We start from the raw sequence: 20192 nt of genomic DNA, 5'->3' as shown, positions 1-20192 counted from the left end.
ATTCAAAGGTGACGTTACACACAAAAAATGTATTATATTTGCCTCTCTGTAGCTTATCACTTATGTTATCTTCCTTAAAGGTTGTATGAAGGGAAAGCGATACTTCCACAAGTGCTTCCTCCTTTTCCAGCACTTTGAGGACTACGCAACAGCACAAAACCACTGCTACACCCGCGGGGGAAACCTGGCCATGCCCTTCGATCAGCAAGAGTTTGCTGCTCTCTCTCAGTACCTTCATGATGCCTTCTTTCCCTTCAACTGGCCCATCTGGATTGGCATTAACGACCGGCGCTCAGAAGGGCTTTACTTGTTCGAGAATGGGCATCGGGTCTCTTATTTCAACTGGTACAAGGATCACATGGTGACACAGCCCAACGGTGGTCTCCAGGAGAACTGTGTGTCCATCTCCTCGGCTGATGGAAAATGGTGGGACAATGACTGTTCCCGGAGGATGTACTATGTGTGCGAATACTGAGCTGCTGAGCAGAAGGCTAATGGGGGTTCTACAGTATAAACAAAAATTCTTCAGCTGCTTATAAACCTCTCATCAGTACCACAAGGCAGATTATTAACTGGCTTTTCTTCATTTGTTCCATATGTAGATAAGCGGGTAACTGTAGTCATAGTAGGCCGGAGTCCCTATGCTACTTTCTCTGTTAGACTGCTAGATAAGAATTGTAAGTTATTTCACAAAGTGAAAGTGGCCTACTGGGGTTGTGTTAAACTCCCAACTTCAGGCACAGATGTTGGAGCTAGTTTAGGGGACTCAAGTTCCTCAAAGGGGAATTCCGCTAATGTGATTGGTTAAATGGCGCCCTATTAAACTGCTAGGTTTCCAACAGGTTGTAGTAAACTATGCCCACTCTATTTGGCCAATCACAATGCTTTGTGCTATAGAGGGTGCTGTGATTGGAGAACTGTTCCGTATGAGGTTTGCTGCTGGGTCCTGCTGGGTTACTTCAGGTACCCTTTAAAGAGGGATTGGCAAGTATAAAATCACATTCCATTTACCCACTGCTCTGTGTTTATTATGCACTCAACAACCTGACCCTGTATTTCAAGCATTTCAATATAATCATAAATGTTCTTCTGTAATAAATCTTATTTCAGTCAGCCTGACTCAATTTGGTACATTGCCAAGGAGAGGAAGCTTGTTATTTCCCCTCCCACATTCCTGCTCCTCACTGATTGGCTGAGGGCAATTTAATGTGACATGAGGCTGGCCTCATCCCTCTGCAGAAGCTGCTGAAATACGATCTCAAAAAGCTGCTCATATGTATTTACAAAGCAAGATAGATATGACAGTGCAGTTTCTAGGAGGGGATAAAAGGAGTAAGGGAGGAAATGACATCAAGCTTCAGTCAGAGGTAGTAAAGATGGAAAATGCCTATTCACTACATAAAATTCACTGAAATCAAAATGTGGACAGTAAAATACACATTATGTAAGTAGAACAAGTATTTATCTACTTATCTATTGTCTTTTTTCTAGGATAGTATGGCTGTCCCTGATGCTGCTATATATCATCTTTTCTCTACTTTCCTTAGAATTTCTCTTTATTTTAGCGCTGTTATTATATTGTAGCCAGTATTATGTCCAGGATGTTTACATATCGGTCTGCTCATTATACTGCTGCTTCCACACAAAAGAGGGGTCACAAAAAGCTGAAGAATTTGTTTTAACTTGAGAACCCCGACAAAAAATGATTACTGCTTGTAATATTTCTGATAAAATTTCCCATTGTTTGTAGTTCATATCTCAGGTACCAGTAACAGTGCTTCTAATGTATAATACCATTGTTCTCTCATGTTAAGACTGTTTCAGATGTACAGAGAAGACCACTCTAACTTTAGGAGAGCTATAGATGACAATAAAAAATGTCAGAAAATCTATACATTCTGTGTATTTCTAAATAGTGAGCTACAATGTAGAATTGTTGAATTGTAAAATAAATTTAAAGTAATACAGTGTGCAATGCAGAGTGATGTGGGGGGGACAACTGTGGCTAGCTATACCAGGGGTTAACCTTGGCTACCTAGCCTACGCACGGAGGACAACCTTAGCTATCAATACTGGGGGAGGGGGGGGCACCTTTGGCTCCCTGCCTATACTGGGGACAGATTTAGCTACATATATTGGGGGGACACCTTTGGCTGCCTATACTAGGGGGCTAACTCTAGCTACCTATACTGGGGGACTACGTCCGATTACCAATACTGGTGGGCCACCTCAAGGTGGCCCCCCAATATAGGTAATAGGAGGTGAGTCCCTTGACACCCACTAGGCTCCAGGCACCTGCTTAGGAAATCAGGGATGGGCCCCTTGATACCCACTAGGCCCCAGGCACCTGCTTAGGTTGCCTGGTGGATGATCCTGCTCTGGTGATGTTATTGGCTGGACAAATTAGGGATTTGAAGGCCAAAGAAAACATGATTTACTCAGTCCAGGCCACCTTCTTGCTTCCATGGTACATTTTTGACATGCATGTGCCCATTGTAGGTGCTTTTCTGCAGGTAAGGTGCAGGTCATACATACCACATTGCTATGCATTCTGTCTTCTGAGCTGCAGCACTAACATTGTTGGGAAGTGAATAAAATGATCTTGATACAATTGCACCTGTTAAAAGGTGGATGAAATTAGACAGCAATTGAACAGTCAGTTCTTAAAGTGTACCTGAGGCGAAGCTCAGATATGCAAACACATACTTACCTAAGAAGGAAGCCTCTGGCTTCCCAAGCCATCATCTGGTCATCCACTGCCGAGTGCAGACCCTGAGAATTACAACAATGGCTTGTCATGATGAAGATCGGGGACATGCTCCTCTTTAGGCACGAGCGTGGCCATACTGCGCCTGCGTGAGTACTACCACACCTGCCGAGTAAGCACACGCAAGTGCAGCATGGCCCCGCTTGTGCCAGAAGAGGCGTGCCTCCAATGTTCTGGAGGGTCCCAGCGAGCAGCGTTGAGGAGAACACAAGAAAACGTCTAAAAGATCCAGATGCTTCCTTCTTCTCAGGTGTTATCTTACCCTCTTAACTCAACTTGGGTTCTCTTTAAAGCTGATGCATTTGAAGATGGAAAAATGGGCAAGCGTTATGATCTGAGTAACCTGGAAAATTGCCAAATGCAGTGGCCAGACGACTGGGTCAGAGAATTTTCAAAATGACAAGTCATATGAGGTGTTCCTGGTTTGCAGTGGTACCTACCAAAAAAAACGTACAAGTAAAAGCAACCAGTGAACAGGTGATAGGGTCTTGGGTGGCCAAGGTTCATTGATGCATCCTGTATCAAAGGCAAGTCCATCTGGTCTGAGGCCACAGAAGAGATATTGTCACACAAATTTTATAATGGCTATAAGTCCTGTGTCAGATACACAGCACATCACACCTCAATGCATATTGGCTTGTGTACCGATAAAACAACCTGACCCCTGTCTACAATGGGCACATACATGTCACCACTGGACTATGAAGCATTAGATAAAGGTGGCCTTGTCAGATACATCACATTTTCTTTGAACTCCAAATTCCCCACATCTCAACTGGATCAGGCATCTATGGAATGTGCTGCAAAAACCAATCCAATCCATGGAAGCCCACCTCAAATATTATGGGAATTAAAGGATCTGCTGCTAATGTCTGGGTGCCAAATACCACAGAATGCCTTCAGAGGTCTGTGGGAGAGCATGCTTCAATAGGTGAAAGCAAGAAATAATCTTTACTGCTGTAATACAGAAGCCCCCAATATTGCACAGGCCATGTCTCCTAAATTGATAATTGTCAATCAAATCCTGATATTCACTATTGGGCTATCTAACAGTTTGTGTCTTAGGTTCCATACACACCACGGGATTTCTGATGGCCAGAATGCAATGGCCAGAACGCAATGCCTTGGGTGTGAGTGCAGTACGAGCACTCCACAGAGAACAAGCGGTGCACAACCGAGCAGATTCCCGTGGGTGGGGGAGGACAATGCTATGGGGCGGTGCTCTTTTTTTTCCTCTCCTGCCTCGAGTAACTATCGTGAGCCAATCCCTAGGTGTGTGCAGCGGCCGCATGATGTCTGCTAAAGAACTGGCGAGCTGAATCTTTAGCGAACCAACATCAGTTCGCTAAAGATTCAGCTCGCCGGTTCTTTAGCAGACATCATGCAGGGATTGACTTACAAATGAATTTTCATCCACCACGGCTGAGTACAAACCAGCATCTGTATGTAGCTTTAGTGTATGTTCATTGTTAAAATTTCACTTTTCAATGGACTCTCTATCTGTCAACTTACTTCTGAGAATGCAGGCTCTCCGGTCGATGAAATTCAGGTGATGAACCTCAGGAACCGGGAGAGGAAAAAGGAAACAGAAAACGCCAGGAGCACAAGATAGTGAAGTATTTCCAGGCAATGAAATAATGTGTGAAACAAATACTACTTACAAAACTATTCGGTAACCACAGAATTAGGCCACATACACACATCAGACCATAGTCTTTGGAAAATGAAAGATCACAGACCAATCTTACCACCTTTCCTTTAGTATAAGAGCCATACTCTACACAGTCTATTCTATGGAGCTGAACTCCACATCAGGAAAAAATCTTTGCAAGATGCTGCACACACAGATGCTGTACAGACACAAAAGATCAGTAGCTGCAAAAGATCTGTTCCTGCCAAAAATCCATTCCTGCAAATTGCAATGATAGTCTATGAGATCTGCAGATCATCATACACACATGATTTAACTGACATCCATCTGCAGATCTGCAGATCTGAAAATCCATCCTGGTGGATCTGATCTGCAGATGAATGTCAGTTAAATCATGTGTGTATGATGATCTGCAGATCTCATAGACTATCATTGCAATTAGCAGAAATGGATTTTTGGCAGGAACAGATCTTTTGCAGCTACTGATCTTTTGTGTCTGTGCAGCATCTTGCAAAGATTTTTTCTGATGGGGAGTTCAGCTCCATAGAAAAGACTGGGAAGGTATGGCTCTCATACTACATGAAGGGTGGTAAGATTGGTCTGTGATCTTTCATTTTCCAAAGACTATAGTCTGATGTGTGTATGTGGCCTTAGGTAGGTGGAGAATTCTGTGTCCACGCGAATTGGGTATTCTCTTCAAGATTGGTTGGATCACCCTCCAGAAAAAGGACCATTGGATAATTATCACAGGGGACACCCCTGGTGGGAGGGAAAAACTGTACACAAAATAAGAGAATACTCCCCAATGTGGTAAGTAATGGGGTCTTACCTCAAGCAGGAGGTTTAAAGATAATAATTTAATTGGATGCAGGAAAAGACACTCCCAGATTATGCGTGCAGCTGCATAAGACACTGTACTGTAGACCTGAGGAAGTGGGCAGGTCCCGCGAAACGCGTTGTCTTTTCCAGAATTGTTTGGACATCATTAGAGCTATGTGAAATTTCGCCAAAGTAATTTTCACGTCAACATGCTATTTATGATTTTGAGAAAATATTCGCGAAAATACATTGTATTTTCCCATTTGGTAAAAGAAAATAATTTTTGCTTACAATACAAGAATTTGTAAAAAACCACAAAAAATCAGTTTTTTTACTTAAAAAAATACAAAAAAACTTGTTACAAAATGATTTATGATTACATTTTCGCTCGAAAGTTGAATTTTTCATTATTTTTTTAAAATGAATGCGAAAAGAATATCCACATTTTCGCTCATCCCTGTTAGAAGTCCAAAGCGAGTCAGCACCGTCTTCAGTAAATTACCTCTTTATTGATTAAAATGGCATGATGTCAAGCATCTTTCAGCGACAGCTCCGCTGTTTCGGGCGTCTAGCCCTTTATCAAGCCAAGAAGCAAAGTCATCAAACAAACTGAGTCAACTCACAGTTTAAATAGTATAAGCAGCCAATCAAAATTGCCCTTTGTCAGCCAATCAGAGAGAGGCAGGGACCGGCGGACCTAATGGGGAACTAATCCCTTAACATGTAAATGAGGAAGCCCAATTCCTCCCCCAGGAAATACAATCAACTCACCTAATCCGTGAGTAAACAAACGCCATGCGGACTGACATCCGGGATCCTCCGCAACCAAACACTCCCACGGCGACCACCATCAGCGTCATGGGTCACATGGTATCTAAATCGGCAAATGGCATACGCCCCCCGCACGGCATATAAGAAAAAATCCCTGGACAATTTAACATACCAGCCTCCTTTCTTATATGCCGTGCGGGGGGCACCCGTGGTCCGTGATAGCCTTCTCTCCTACTTGGGTGACACCATACTGTGTTCAGCGTAGGGGTTGCTATGGTTACAATGTTTACGGCCGGGGCAGTCACGTGATGGTGGGGGTGGATCGCCCGGTGTAGCCTGTGACGCACCTGGTGGTTCTAAGGGGCGGCGTAGCACGATCCTATTGGATACAGGATGTGCGTATGCCATTTGCCGATTTAGATACCATGTGACCCGTGACGCTGATGGTGGTCGCCGTGGGAGTGTTTGGTTGCGGAGGATCCCGGATGTCAGTCCGCATGGCGTTTGTTTACTCACGGATTAGGTGAGTTGATTGTATTTCCTGGGGGAGGAATTGGGCTTCCTCATTTACATGTTAAGGGATTAGTTCCCCATTAGGTCCGCCGGTCCCTGCCTCTCTCTGATTGGCTGACAAAGGGCAATTTTGATTGGCTGCTTATACTATTTAAACTGTGAGTTGACTCAGTTTGTTTGATGACTTTGCTTCTTGGCTTGATAAAGGGCTAGACGCCCGAAACAGCGGAGCTGTCGCTGAAAGATGCTTGACATCATGCCATTTTAATCAATAAAGAGCTAATTTACTGAAGACGGTGCTGACTCGCTTTGGACTTCTACTATTGACATGGTTTGAGGTGCACAAACCATAGGGGTCAGAGCACGTCGAACACGATTCTCTCCTGTTGGTGCTTGCTATACACTGTGGACGCTCATCCCTGTTAGACATGCGTTTATATAAGCTGGAGTTTGAGTGGAAAGTTTGTAAGTATCTGGGTATTTCTTTTACATTTAGAAGGTTCTCACAGGGGCGTACCTAGAAATCCCCGGGGCCCCCTGCAAAACAAAAAAAAAAATCCGGCCCCCACTCAGGCAGAAGAGGTCTCCATGGGCAAAAAATCTGGTCATCTGCTTCAAATTGAATGAAACTGAGGCATCAAGAAGATATAATTTCATTTCTTTCTGTAAGCCCAAAAATGTTTACGCCCCCTCCTGCCTCCCACACTATTATCAAGAAAGCCATCCAGCAGACTAAGGAATCAGCCATGCAGAGGAGACAGATGGAATGCAGTTTCAGCTGAGCATGATGGGCTCCAGGGGTCCAAGAAAGCAAATTAAAGACACGCACAGTATATAAAGAATAACAACTTGCACCCGATTAAAGGTTTTGTTGAAGTTAGAGAAAAATTCAGTGTTTTCTGATGAGGAGGTAGGTATCTTGGAGGTTGATCTTAGATATGCGAGACCTATGCAGTGATGCAAGTACATTCGAAGTGGAAAGCAAGCCCAGTCTTATTCACTAATATAACCCCTTCCTCTATCCAGAGGCATAACTAGGGGGGAGCAGCCCCTGCCTTTGCAGGGAGACCCAGAGGTGTGGGATGGCTGCCTCTATCTACCTGTTTTGAACTTCACTTGATATTTTTAATATTAGCAAATAGTTAAAATAAATCATGTGAAATCTCTTAATTGATTCAAGCGGATCCGAGATGAAAAACTAGCTATAACAAGTAACTTGTTTATATATCTTATCTAAAGTTTAGATAGTTTACACAGCAAATGTAGCTGCAAACAGCTTTAATGGAATATGATAATTTCTTCCTGTGATACAATGACAGCAGCCATGTTGTTTGTAAACATTACACACAGGCAGACTTATCTGCATCTTCAGCACTCAGCCTGTGAAAAAAACCTAATCCCCTTCCTCCTCCCTCTGCCTCTGAAATCTCTGGCTAGTAATACCTTCCCCTAGGATGGCGGGGTAATACCTTCCCCGAGTGGGCGGGGCATAACCCGTGATGAGATCTATGCGCTCCTAAGCTTGAAGCTTCCAGCTGGAGGGACCCTCGCTATTGGATCAGCACGCCGCCACTCCCCGCTGCGGACGCGCGGCTGGGTAGAGAGGTGGACAGGTGAATACCCTGCTAGCACGGAAATCCGGGGAACCGGACCGGAATCGCTCAGGACTGGTTGAATACTGGCCGGATCGACGTAGCAAGGTGAAGTGACTGTATCTGTGCTTGAGTGCCCCTTTGCAAAGCTGGATGATTAGGCTTCTACTACAGCCTGGCTGCCTCTGTCTCCCCGCTCTGAGTTACGTCGGACTGGTGCCGGCACCAGTGTGGATGGGATGAGTGTGGCGTGCTAGGTTGTACGAGTGAGGAGCGCTCCACAGGTCTCTTATTTTAATTGTTTTTAGGGCGGAATTGTATATCACTTTGTATTGGTGCTAATAAAGGCTTATTTATAATATTTCCCCTGGGTGGACACAAATTAATAATTTGCTATAGTAATACCTTCCCCTCCTCCTGCCCAGACTGAGCTCCCATGAGCCCTTGCTACTGTCTGAAAATGCCAAGGCCCTCTGAAAAGCTGTGGGCAAGGCTTGTTTAGTTTATAGGGAATTAGAGTATTAAAACAAAAACAAAAAAGTATTTGGCTTGAGGAATGCCCTATAAACAATAGGAAAGGAACACAATTATGCAATAAGTAAAAGTTCATCTCTGATCCACTTTCAGCCAGGGAATATGTTCAGAGGTGCGACTCAGCAAACACTAAGCAGGAAGCAATTGGAGGTTGGTTGCTATGTTTCAACAAAGATTTGGCAGTAGAAGAAATTTTCTCTAATGCAATTAGGACAAGCACCATTAATTAAGGAAAATGTAAAGAGCCCCGATTAGCAATACTGATAAAGTAGTAGAGTGTGCAGAAAAACCAATAATATATCAATCAAAAACAAGAGCCAGAAGGTTCAATTACAGCACCAAACTACAATGTATCTTTAAATAATCAATTTATTAATCCATAAGAAGATTAAAAACAAGAAACTAACAGTGGGAAAGATTAGATGATGCATAATTAATAACCTTTTAAAATAAGGGTAAGTGTCAGGGTACGTTCCCTGTTTTTAATGGTTTTTAGTTTTTCTACGGATTAATAAATGTATTATTTTGGGGTACATTGTAGCTTGGTGCAGAAACTGAACCTTCAGGGCTCATTTCCACTATAGCGAATCCGCATGCGTTGTCCGCATGCGGATTCGCACAGCCAATACAAGTGGATGGGCCTGTTTCCACTTGTGCGTTGTGCGGAACGTTTTTGTGTGCGGGGAAAATCTGCACGGCAGAGCCGTCAGAATTCGCTCCCCGCACACCGCTAAGCGAATCGCATACAATGTATCTAATAGGGAAATCGCATGCGGTTTTGGCATGCGGTTTTCCCCGCGATTTCGCATGCGATTTCGCATAGGAGGTAATGTTAATTTACACAGGCAGTGACATGGTTAAAATCGCCCACCTACTACCCTATGCGAAATCGCATGCGAAATCGCGGGAAAAAACGCATGCAAAATCGCACCCGCATGCGATTTCGTCTGCGGTGATTTCCCAGCGATTCCGCACCGCACAAGTGGAAATGCAGCCTCAGGCTCTTGTTTTCGATTGGCAGCAGAAGAAGACAAAGGGACAGCCCGTAAGTGAAGTCAAAAAAAGGCTAAATTGGTTAACATTGATAATTAATGGACCCTATATAAAAAAAAAAGTTGTAGGAGTAGAGTGTGACAACACCCTCCAACGCCTGTTCCTTTGCTGCAATTTACCATTCAGCATTAGACCATAAGGGAATTCTGAAGCCATTCAGCACTGCAAGCAAAGAAACCTTTTGGATTGGTACAATTTAAAATGTATATACAATCTATACAATTTGCGATCTCATATAGAAATCCGGTAAGCTGCCTGCCACCTATTCGCATTAGCAAGTGAATACGCAAATCTACCTCTAGTCAGTCCTGTAGGAAAAAGGGGTAATTCACCAACCTCTCTAGAGTTAAGAAGATATAACAATATCAATAAAAACAGTTAGGGTAACGTTCTCCCCGAAAAGTGGGAATCTTTCCAAGAATATTTAGAACAAGCACTTAGACAAACAATTTTAATGGTTTATTTTATAATAAAATAATGCATAAAAATGAGTACATAAAATGTTAAAAAAAAATCAGTGAACAGATTTATATAGTAAAATAATAAGGATAAAAAGTGAAGATGATAACTGGATACAGTCTGAATAGTCTTTAGAAATTAGAATTACCATGTCCTTTGGCATTTGTAAGTCCAAACAGAATATATAAAGTTCTGTTGGTAATAGTCCGAAGATAAGAACCAAAATCCTGGATGGTATGTGGATTGGCAAGAAAGGACACTGGACAGTCTGTGTGTCCAGCAATTTAACCCTCTATGTTCTAGGGGTGGATCTTGTAGGGAGAGATGATCCCCACCTCTAGCAACCTGACCTCATGCTGGGTCCAGCCCCTCGCCTTATGAAGAGAGTTTTAGCATTTAATCAGACTATGCAATAACTCTATGGACGTTCGGCAGATGATATATATAACCAACATTTTATGCTCTGTCATAATGTGCTGAAAGCGTGGATACCAATTGTGTCTGGTTTACCAGATTCCCTGACTAGGGAATTGATATCTCAGGCTGTGGACCAGCTAGACCACCTCTTCAAAGGTGTATTGATCATGGAGTATTATTCACTGTGAGCGGCGACCGTCTGCGGCCATAATGCTCCAAAATATCCCTCAAATTATGCCACAATGTGGAAATAAATAAATATATATATATATATTTATATATCAGAGTTGAATCAGTGAATATCTCTTTGAATGTCTATGTGACAGTTATTAGTTTATGATGGTCCTGCTTCCTGACTAGCTATCAATGTAACTGTGATGTAAACTCAAAGAATGTGTAGGGAGTCATTACGTGGAGGGATCAGGCCTGTTGAGAAGAATGGGTTTACAGCATTTCCCTGTGAGGGGAGTTTTACAGCCCTACCCAAGGAACGTGCAGGGCTGGATTTAGGCCAAGGCCACCTAGGCCATGGCCTAGGGCACCACAGGAGCAAGGGCACCAAAGCAGCAGGCTAAACCGGTGCAACATTTGCAAGCTTGCAAATGCTGCAGTGCAGGGAGATCAGGCGAGTGCCTGACCGCGGTACTCTGCTGCTAGCCACCTGTGCAGCAGCCATCTTGCTCTCTGTGCATGTTTGCATTGTGGCCGGCGGCTATGGACTTGGGCAGCATTGGAGACGGAAAGGAAGAGGAAGCTTCTGCACTGGAGACGAGCTGAGATATGAGTGACACTGATGGCTGCTGCAGTGTGAAGGCGAGCTGGCTACCTATACTGAAAAGGAGGGATTAAGGGAGTCATTTGGCTACCTATACTGGAGGGACGACTGGGAGGGATCATCTGGCTACCTATACTGGGGGGAGGGGTCATCTGGCTACCTATACTGGGGGGGAGGGGTCATCTGGCTACCTATACTGGGGGGGTGTCATCTGGCTACCTATACTGGGGGGAGGGGTCATCTGGCTACCTATACTGGAGGGGAGGGGGGGGTGTCATCAGGCTACCTAGGAGGGAAGGGGGAGGGGTCATCTGGCTACCTATACTGGAGGGGAGGGGGGGTGTCATCAGGCTACCTAGGAGGGAAGGGGGAGGGGTCATCTCGCTACCTATACTGAAGGGGGTTGGCTGGTGACAGTGGCCTAGGGCGGTAAAGAGCACAAATCCGCCCCTGGGAATGTTTAAATACCTCCTATGGACACATTTTCCTTTTAAAGCAAAATTGAAACGTAAAGGAGTACTCTGCAACACGTCTTTTGTGCATGATTTCATACTATAGGTGCATCTGGCACAGGTGAGTCTGTCACATAAGTATAGTACCATGATAGCAATCAGTAAAAGTAGGAAGTTCTGGATCAGGATGATACCATTTATTGACTAACTTAAAAGAAAAAGAGTAAGCTTTCGGCTAATACTGGCATGCACAGCCTCTGGAGAAAAATCGTATTAGCTGGGAGTCAAACAGCAATGAAAAGACATATGTTCCAATCCCACTATCTTCTGTCCAAAGCTAAAGGAGAAACAGTCCTGGTTATACAACCAAGGTCTTGCTGTTTATTTTCCCTTGTCCTGGATGACTGGAAGCAGCTCAGTGAAGCACAACAGAAAGCTGTGAAGCCCATCTGGGTTTTAACAAATAGCCTAACATAGATTCTTCCTGTTAGCACATCTGCAAATATCTGATGTACGCTGGGTGATCTATTCTATTAAGAAAATCTCAGCATGTCAGAGAACTCATCTCACATCCATCGCCCTTAGGGAGACATTACAGGAAATAGAATTCTTTGGGTTTCTATGTATGTTCACAAGCTGCAGGGAAGCCCTGAAAAATGTATATTATGGCTGCACTTTAAATGTAGCCAGTGAGATAAAAAGTGTGTAAGGGAATATTGGCTCCTTATTGGAATATGTTAGGTTTATTGTCTGGAAAACTAGAATTTACTTTTATTGGTGTTTTATTTCTGGTGTTCAGAGACTGTTGTGTTTGAATCAGAATCTCATTAACCAAAGTGGATACAAAAGACAAAACTGCATTATGCAAACATATGATAGCTGCCCGAGATGGGCCATTCCAGGGGAAGTATTCTTCCAAACGCATTTGTCAGCCTTTTTTATTATATTTGTAATGCAAGCAAATTTAAGAAGAAAGCAAATATTTTAGCAATAAAAAATGGAAAATATCTGGAGCAGAGGTTCATTTCACATGACTGAAGACAATCAACTACTACTCACATCATCCTCCCCGCTCTTTCGGTCAGAACCCAGACCCTTGTAGTGATTTAAAGAAGTCGGCAGCCAAATCATGCTGCCCCATGATACACTTACCCGGGATACACATCTCTGCTCGCAGCCGCCGATCCCTGTCGGTGCAGAGGCCGACCTTAAGGCCCTCCTCTACTGCGCGAGCGCCTGCGCAGTACACTGTGGACAACGTGGACTTGATTGACAGCGGCGCTCACACAGGCGCAGTAGAGGAGTTCGGCCTCTGCACCGGCGGGACCCCTGCCGGAGGCTGAAAGCTGAGATGCTACGAGGAACATGCATATGCATGCAAGGGGCTGGAGGAAGCCCAGGTAAATAAATCATGGAATATAGAAAATAGGGTAAAGCGCTCAAAGACCAGTCTCTCCTGTAATCAGATTCTCAACTTGCCACATGGAGGGTAGTATGCAAAACACAGTATCCCCCCCCCCCCCCCATATGAAAGGACTCACCGGATGGATTGGCCAAACGGGCCCGTCAGCGCATCAGGGGTATAGGCCACCCCTCAGCCACCTCAGCATCCTCTACTGGGCTCTTGTACTTCCAATCTGGGGACGTTACCTCCAAAAAAACGCTTCACATAGCGTAAAAGTACAAAGGATACTTACCACATTTATTATAAAAAGTTCAACAATGGTATGCTTCCAATAATACATGCGGATATGCGAAAAATTGGGAGGCAAGTAGCTCTGAGTTAAGCGTGTCAGCCTCAAGATAGCCACCCGGGCCCTCACCCCAACAGCACCGCCGCTGATAGTAAAAAAGATCCGTGCATCAGACAGTCACCCGCGTACGGTGACGTCACACGTAGCGCCGCTCCGTAGCTCAGCCCCAGTAAATCTTTGGGAAGCATGATTTGGCTGACAATTCCTTTAACCTTCCTGGCGATAACCCCGAACGTAGTTCGGGGTAAGCCGCGCAGGAGGTTTTCTCAGGCCCTGCTGGGCCGATTTGCTTTTTTTTTTTTTTTTATGCACGCAGCTAGCACTTTGCTAGCTGTGTCAGCACACCGATCGCCGCCGCCCCGCGCTCGATCGCCGCTATCCGTCGTGCCGCATCGCCCCCCCAGACCCCGTGCGCTGCCTGGCCAATCAGTGCCAGGCAGCGCTGAGGGGTGGATCAGGACAGGTCGCTGACGTCATCCCGCCCTGTCGCCATGGCGACGGGGGAAGCCCTCCAGGAAATCCCGTTCTTTGAACGGGATTTCCTGATCGGAGATCGCTGAAGGCGATCGAAGCGGGCGGGGGGATGCAACTGAGCAGCGGCTATCATGTAGCGAGCCCTGGGCTCACTACATGATTTAAAAATAAAAACTGCTGCGCTCCCTCCTGGCGAAATTAATTAGACCGCCAGGAGGGTTAAAGGGAAGCTTAAGTGACATGTGATAGGATAAGGTAGACATGTTTATGTACAGTTAATGGCACACAAATAAATATGCTGTCATGCTTTTCTTCTTTCTCTGCCTGAAAGAGTTAATATTCCGCTATGCAACTAACAGTTTTTCTCCAGTCGGGACCCAGTCGGACTATACCAGTCCCTCACTGAAAAGGAATTACAGCCATATAATACTTTGCTCTAGGAAGCCCAGTTCTCTGCCTGGAGAACATAGATAACAAAAGGTTAATAGTTCGAATATTTGAGCACTCTAAGGCACACTGAGGCCTAGTGCACACCAGAGCGGTTCGCAGGGGTGCCTCTAGCCTTTTTGTCACTCCAGGCAAGGAGACCTGCAGCGCCCCCCCCCCCCCCCCTATCCTCTCCCTTCATACACATACACACACACTATATGCTACGATAAGTTCCCCATTTGATATATTGTACTTTCCGTGTATTTTTTTTTTTTTTTTTAATTTCCTTCCAACTTCCCCTCATGTGCTGGTTTGAAAGTGGAACTAGCAGTTTTTCTGAGTGTTTCCTGTGTGCATGGTTGGTGCTAGTGGGGAAGAGGGGAATTTTGGGACCATAGCATGATATGGATAAGCAGGCAGGCAGCTTATCAATATCATGCCATTATGTATAACCCCATAATTAATACGACAGATGGTGCCGGTTTAATACCTTTTTGCACAAGTTTGTTCTGGGGTGCTGCCAGACTTGACCAAGGCACATCAATTGCACAAGAAAGAAGAGGTGCTTCACTGTATCTTTACATCATGTATAAACCCAGAAATACCCTCTGTCAAGAACCGGCCCGCGGCACGCCTGCGTATACGGTTCCCGACTGCGGGTTTGACCAGATTAAGCGGGGAACAGCCTTATTTAAGCTACAAACAAGGCTGGAACCCCTCAAAACACCTCTCACTGCCACCGCTAGCGTTGCTAGACACTTCCACTCTGCTGTCGAGTCCTCAGCGCGCACTCCGCGTTTTCGTATTTGGGTCAGCTTTGCGCTTAGGCCAAATACGGGAACGCCACGCACCCACACACACACACAGTTGCAATCTTACACTGTCGTGAAGCAAAGACCCACTAACAGTCGTTCCGAACGATACTGTTAGCTACTCGCACTGGCGTTGTTCGTACGTTGGGTCAGCTGCGCGCTTAGGCCAACGTATGACAAACGCCCCCACACACAATGCAATTACAATTTCCTACGGTAGTGTTGCTCAAGCGTACAATTAGGCATGAACTTATACACGGTTACACTTCAGTCTCTTCTAGGCTATGAGTGTTAGTTTAGTACGGCAGAAGTCAAACTTATTAAATAATAATTTAATATTCCAGAAAAAACATAGAACAGTGCAGAACTGAATATATACAAAAAAACAAAGTAAAAATAGTTACAAGATAAAATGTACAAAGATAACACACAAAGCGATTTTGCTTACCAAAATAAACGGGAAATAAACGTACCAGCGTATCGATCTGGTGTTGTTGCGGGCGGTACGCACTTCTGGTCAGGAACCAGGTTAGTTCTAGCCGTGTGAGCTACCTCCAAGAACTACAAGTTGTGGCTATCCTAGCTGCGGTTTTATACTATGAAATACGCCTGGAGGCTGTAAGCCTGTGTGGACGGGGGGAAGCTAGATTTAATAACATCCTCAGACATAATTTGATTTCCCAGAGATCTGACATCCACATGTGAACAGTGTCCTATACAACAAAAGACTTTGTTAACCTCCAATCTCCCCAGGTTACAGGTGACAATTGATTAAGGCTTTCACATTGCAGCAGGATGTCCTGTGTGATCTGCTTCAAAGCAACTGTCTGATTAAGTGTTTCCTAATTACCTGTTTTCTGGCTGTCCAGAGGAACTGTATGCTAATGTCCCAGCCCCCTGCTTCCAGAGAAATTCACTGCAAATGTAGTACAGCCAGATAACCATCCCTTCAAAGCAGAATACACATGTGAGATATAGCAGACAGAAAATGACAGAGATATGTTCCTGTATTTCCTAATATCATCAGCACCTCAATATATTCCTGACACGCCCCCTCTTCCAGACGGCGCCGGCAGATGATTCTAACGAATCGTCCTGCCAAAGCCGACACTGACGGCCGGGCCTGGGGGGGTAACTCCTTAGCTCCAAGCTACAGGAATGGAAAAGTTGGTCAGGTTGCTGCAATGTGTCGTTGCCCTTGGCAACCTGACGTAACCAACCAGGGGAATGCGAGTCAGTGACAACCGTGAATTTGCGACCATAGAGACAGTGCTGCAGCTGGGGAAGGGTTCCAACCGTCGCTACACGCACTTCCTCTATAGTGGCAGGAGCTATCTCTCGGTCCCTTTGGGGAACGATTATCTGCCGGTCTGCCTCCTCCACTTCGGACAGCTCAGAGGGAATAACTCCCCAGGACCCTCTCAGCCCGCCCCTCCCAGCTGGTGACCTGCTGGCTAGCCCCCTGAGCTCTTCCAGGCTGCTGTCAAATCGAACAGCCCCAGAGAGCTCAGTGCTGCCTGTCACACATTCCAGGAAGGCTGCAGACGGAGAGGCTCCTGGGCCCTCCGGGCCAGGTTCCGGATTGGATGTGGCTGACCCAGCAACATTTGCCACTTCGGTGGACAGTCCCTGTGCTGTAGACCCACTAGCGCTGCGGGTTACCACTGCAGCTGAGGGAGCGTCCACATTAGACGTATCATAAACCACATCACCTTTGGTCTTAAAAACATCGGAAGGGTGAAGACCCGGCCTGGTGCCGTCTGCCCCTTCAGTGGGCAATCCATCTGCTGCAGCCCAGCGACCATTGCTGGTTACTCCTGCAGCCGACGGAGTGTCCACAGGACAAGCATCATTATGTAGCACAACACATATGATATCAACATTATCCGTCTTATACATATTGACATTTAGAACATCACATAAAACATCCACATTATCTGTATCATTACACACATTGCTACTCAGCACTTTACAAGTAGCCTCAACAGTTCCTGCATCGATCACCTCGATAGTCCGTGTGTCATGAATGACATCATCAGTTTCTGCATTCTCCATATCAACATGTCCCACTCCAGGCCTAGGCACTGGAGAATCACTAGGGCTGGCTCCTAGCACACAGTCCATAGCCCCTGGGGCCTCACCAGCACTCCCCACTTGCACTGCGTTATCAAATAGTACCTTGCAAGAGTCCTGAACTTCTGCTGGGGATGCAGGCTCCACGGGGGTTGGATTAGGCTCATACCGGGCTACTAACCGTCCCAGGTCAGTACCCAGCAAAACGTTGGTGGGGATTTTGTCAGTTACCCCAACTTCTTTCAGTCCACTGCCGGCCCCCCAATCCAGGTGGACCAAGGCGGTGGGTATGGCTGGGGTGACACCCCCAATTCCTCTGACAGCAATCATTTTCCCAGGTATGTACTGCTCTGGGTTCACAAGCTGGGGATGTATGAGAGTCACTTCTGCTCCAGTGTCTCTCAGCCCAGTGGCAACTGTACCCCCAACCGTGACAAGCTGCAGATTCTCTGCATAGCCAGTAGCATTCCTGGTAGCACACAAAGCCGTTGGGACTTCACTGGGGTTTGAGGCCTCACTGGATTTTGGGGCCTCCCTCTTCCTCTCTGGGCAAGTCGTGCTGATATGACCCACCCTGTCACATACAAAGCATTTCCGAGTGTCATGTTGCTTGAATCCAGGAGACAGCGGTGCTTGCCTCCTCTGGGTGCTGGGTGAAACAGGTTTAGCAATCTGTTCTCCTCTCCAGCTGGGCGTAGTAGTCCTCCGGGACTCAGGTGCTCTATGGGCGGTGTAGGAATCGGCCATTTCCGCAGCCTCATCCACTGTCTTTGGTTCTCGATCCAGCACAAACAGCCGGACCTCAACAGGACAGGTGTGGAGGAACTGGTCTTTTATCATCAGTTCCTGCAGGGCATCTAAAGTTTCCACTGACAGTCCTTTTACCCACTGCTGGAAGGCAGTGCGCAGGTTGCAAGCATGATCCAGGTAGCTGTCATTAGGACCTCGCTGCACTGTCCTGAAATGTTTGCGATACACTTCTGGCGTGAGGTGGTATCGCGCAATAATGGCTTTCTTAATTGCCTCAAAGTCTGTTTCTTCCTCCTGGGGGAGACTCACAAACGCCTCCAGGGCCTTGCCTCTCAGCCCTGGTGTGAGGTATCTTGCCCACTGCTCACGGGGCACCCCATACTGCCGACAAGTCCTTTCAAACCCCTGTAGGAAAGTGTCTATGTCAGAGTCCTTGTCCATAGCGGGGAACTTATCCAGGGGGATTCTGTGGACTCGCTCACCTTCGCGTTCTGCGGGTCCAGCAGACCGGTTCTGCTGCTGAAGTTTAGCCAGCTCCAGCTGGTGTTGCCGTTCAGCTCTTCCCTCCTCTGCCCGGAGTCTGTCCCTCTCGGCCTGGAGTCGCTGGGCAGCTTGTTCCCTCTCTGCTTGTCGTATTTCCCTCTCTGCTTGCCGATGTTCCAGAATCAGCTTTAGGCGCAGTTCGGGCTCAGCCGAACCTAGTAGCTGTAGGTCGGCTTCCAGAGATGTCATCTCCGTGTTAGGTGGATCATCCAGGACATCGTCTCCACTCGCATCCTGTGGCGGGAGCGATTCCTCCTCTGGCGTGTCGTGAGCTGCATCTGCTGACGTTGAAGCACGGGCTCGTTCTGCCTCATCATGCTCCTCGAGCGCACGAACTAACTGCTCCTTAGTCTGGCCGCTCACCGTCTCGATGCCTTTGTGCTCACACAGGTTGAGTAGTATCTCTTTGTTTTGCCTTGCATAGCTGGATGCTTTCTGAGCCATCGTGTTGCACAAAATAAAAAGAAAAAAAAAGGGGGGGAGGGAAAGCAAACACCAAGTGTGTATCTTTGAACAAAAAAACGTATATAGATTCTGCACTGAGTAGACTTCTGTAGGCTAGTTGCTTCTAGCAAGCTTCCAGCCTTTAGTACTCAGAATAGCGAGCTAAACTGCGTACTAATGTACTAAACGATCCCACCGCTGCCAGCCAATTATGTCAAGAACCGGCCCGCGGCACGCCTGCGTATACGGTTCCCGACTGCGGGTTTGACCAGATTAAGCGGGGAACAGCCTTATTTAAGCTACAAACAAGGCTGGAACCCCTCAAAACACCTCTCACTGCCACCGCTAGCGTTGCTAGACACTTCCACTCTGCTGTCGAGTCCTCAGCGCGCACTCCGCGTTTTCGTATTTGGGTCAGCTTTGCGCTTAGGCCAAATACGGGAACGCCACGCACCCACACACACACACAGTTGCAATCTTACACTGTCGTGAAGCAAAGACCCACTAACAGTCGTTCCGAACGATACTGTTAGCTACTCGCACTGGCGTTGTTCGTACGTTGGGTCAGCTGCGCGCTTAGGCCAACGTATGACAAACGCCCCCACACACAATGCAATTACAATTTCCTACGGTAGTGTTGCTCAAGCGTACAATTAGGCATGAACTTATACACGGTTACACTTCAGTCTCTTCTAGGCTATGAGTGTTAGTTTAGTACGGCAGAAGTCAAACTTATTAAATAATAATTTAATATTCCAGAAAAAACATAGAACAGTGCAGAACTGAATATATACAAAAAGATTACAAAAAAACAAAGTAAAAATAGTTACAAAATAAAATGTACAAAGATAACACACAAAGCGATTTTGCTTACCAAAATAAACGGGAAATAAACGTACCAGCGTATCGATCTGGTGTTGTTGCGGGCGGTACACACTTCTGGTCAGGAACCAGGTTAGTTCTAGCCGTGTGAGCTACCTCCAAGAACTACAAGTTGTGGCTATCCTAGCTGCGGTTTTATACTATGAAATACGCCTGGAGGCTGTAAGCCTGTGTGGACGGGGGGAAGCTAGATTTAATAACATCCTCAGACATAATTTGATTTCCCAG

General features: G+C 46.0%; 1 protein-coding gene across 1 annotated transcript in view; it reads left to right on the top strand.

Moving 5' to 3' along the window:
• The window catches only part of CLEC11A (C-type lectin domain containing 11A), a 43762-nt gene extending 42649 nt beyond the window's left edge, over positions 1-1113 (top strand). Inside the window, exon 4 of the mRNA XM_068241407.1 lies at positions 81-1113. Coding sequence (XP_068097508.1) covers positions 81-475 — 395 coding nt within the window. The 3' untranslated portion in view covers positions 476-1113. The remainder of the gene's footprint in view (positions 1-80) is intronic.
• Positions 1114-20192: the final 19079 nt, after the last annotated feature.

Source organism: Hyperolius riggenbachi, chromosome 6 (genome assembly GCF_040937935.1).
Source record: "Hyperolius riggenbachi isolate aHypRig1 chromosome 6, aHypRig1.pri, whole genome shotgun sequence".
NCBI lineage: Eukaryota > Metazoa > Chordata > Amphibia > Anura > Hyperoliidae > Hyperolius > Hyperolius riggenbachi.
The sequence above is the reverse complement of the archived record's forward strand: the minus strand, read 5'-3'. Positions and strand labels throughout refer to the sequence as shown.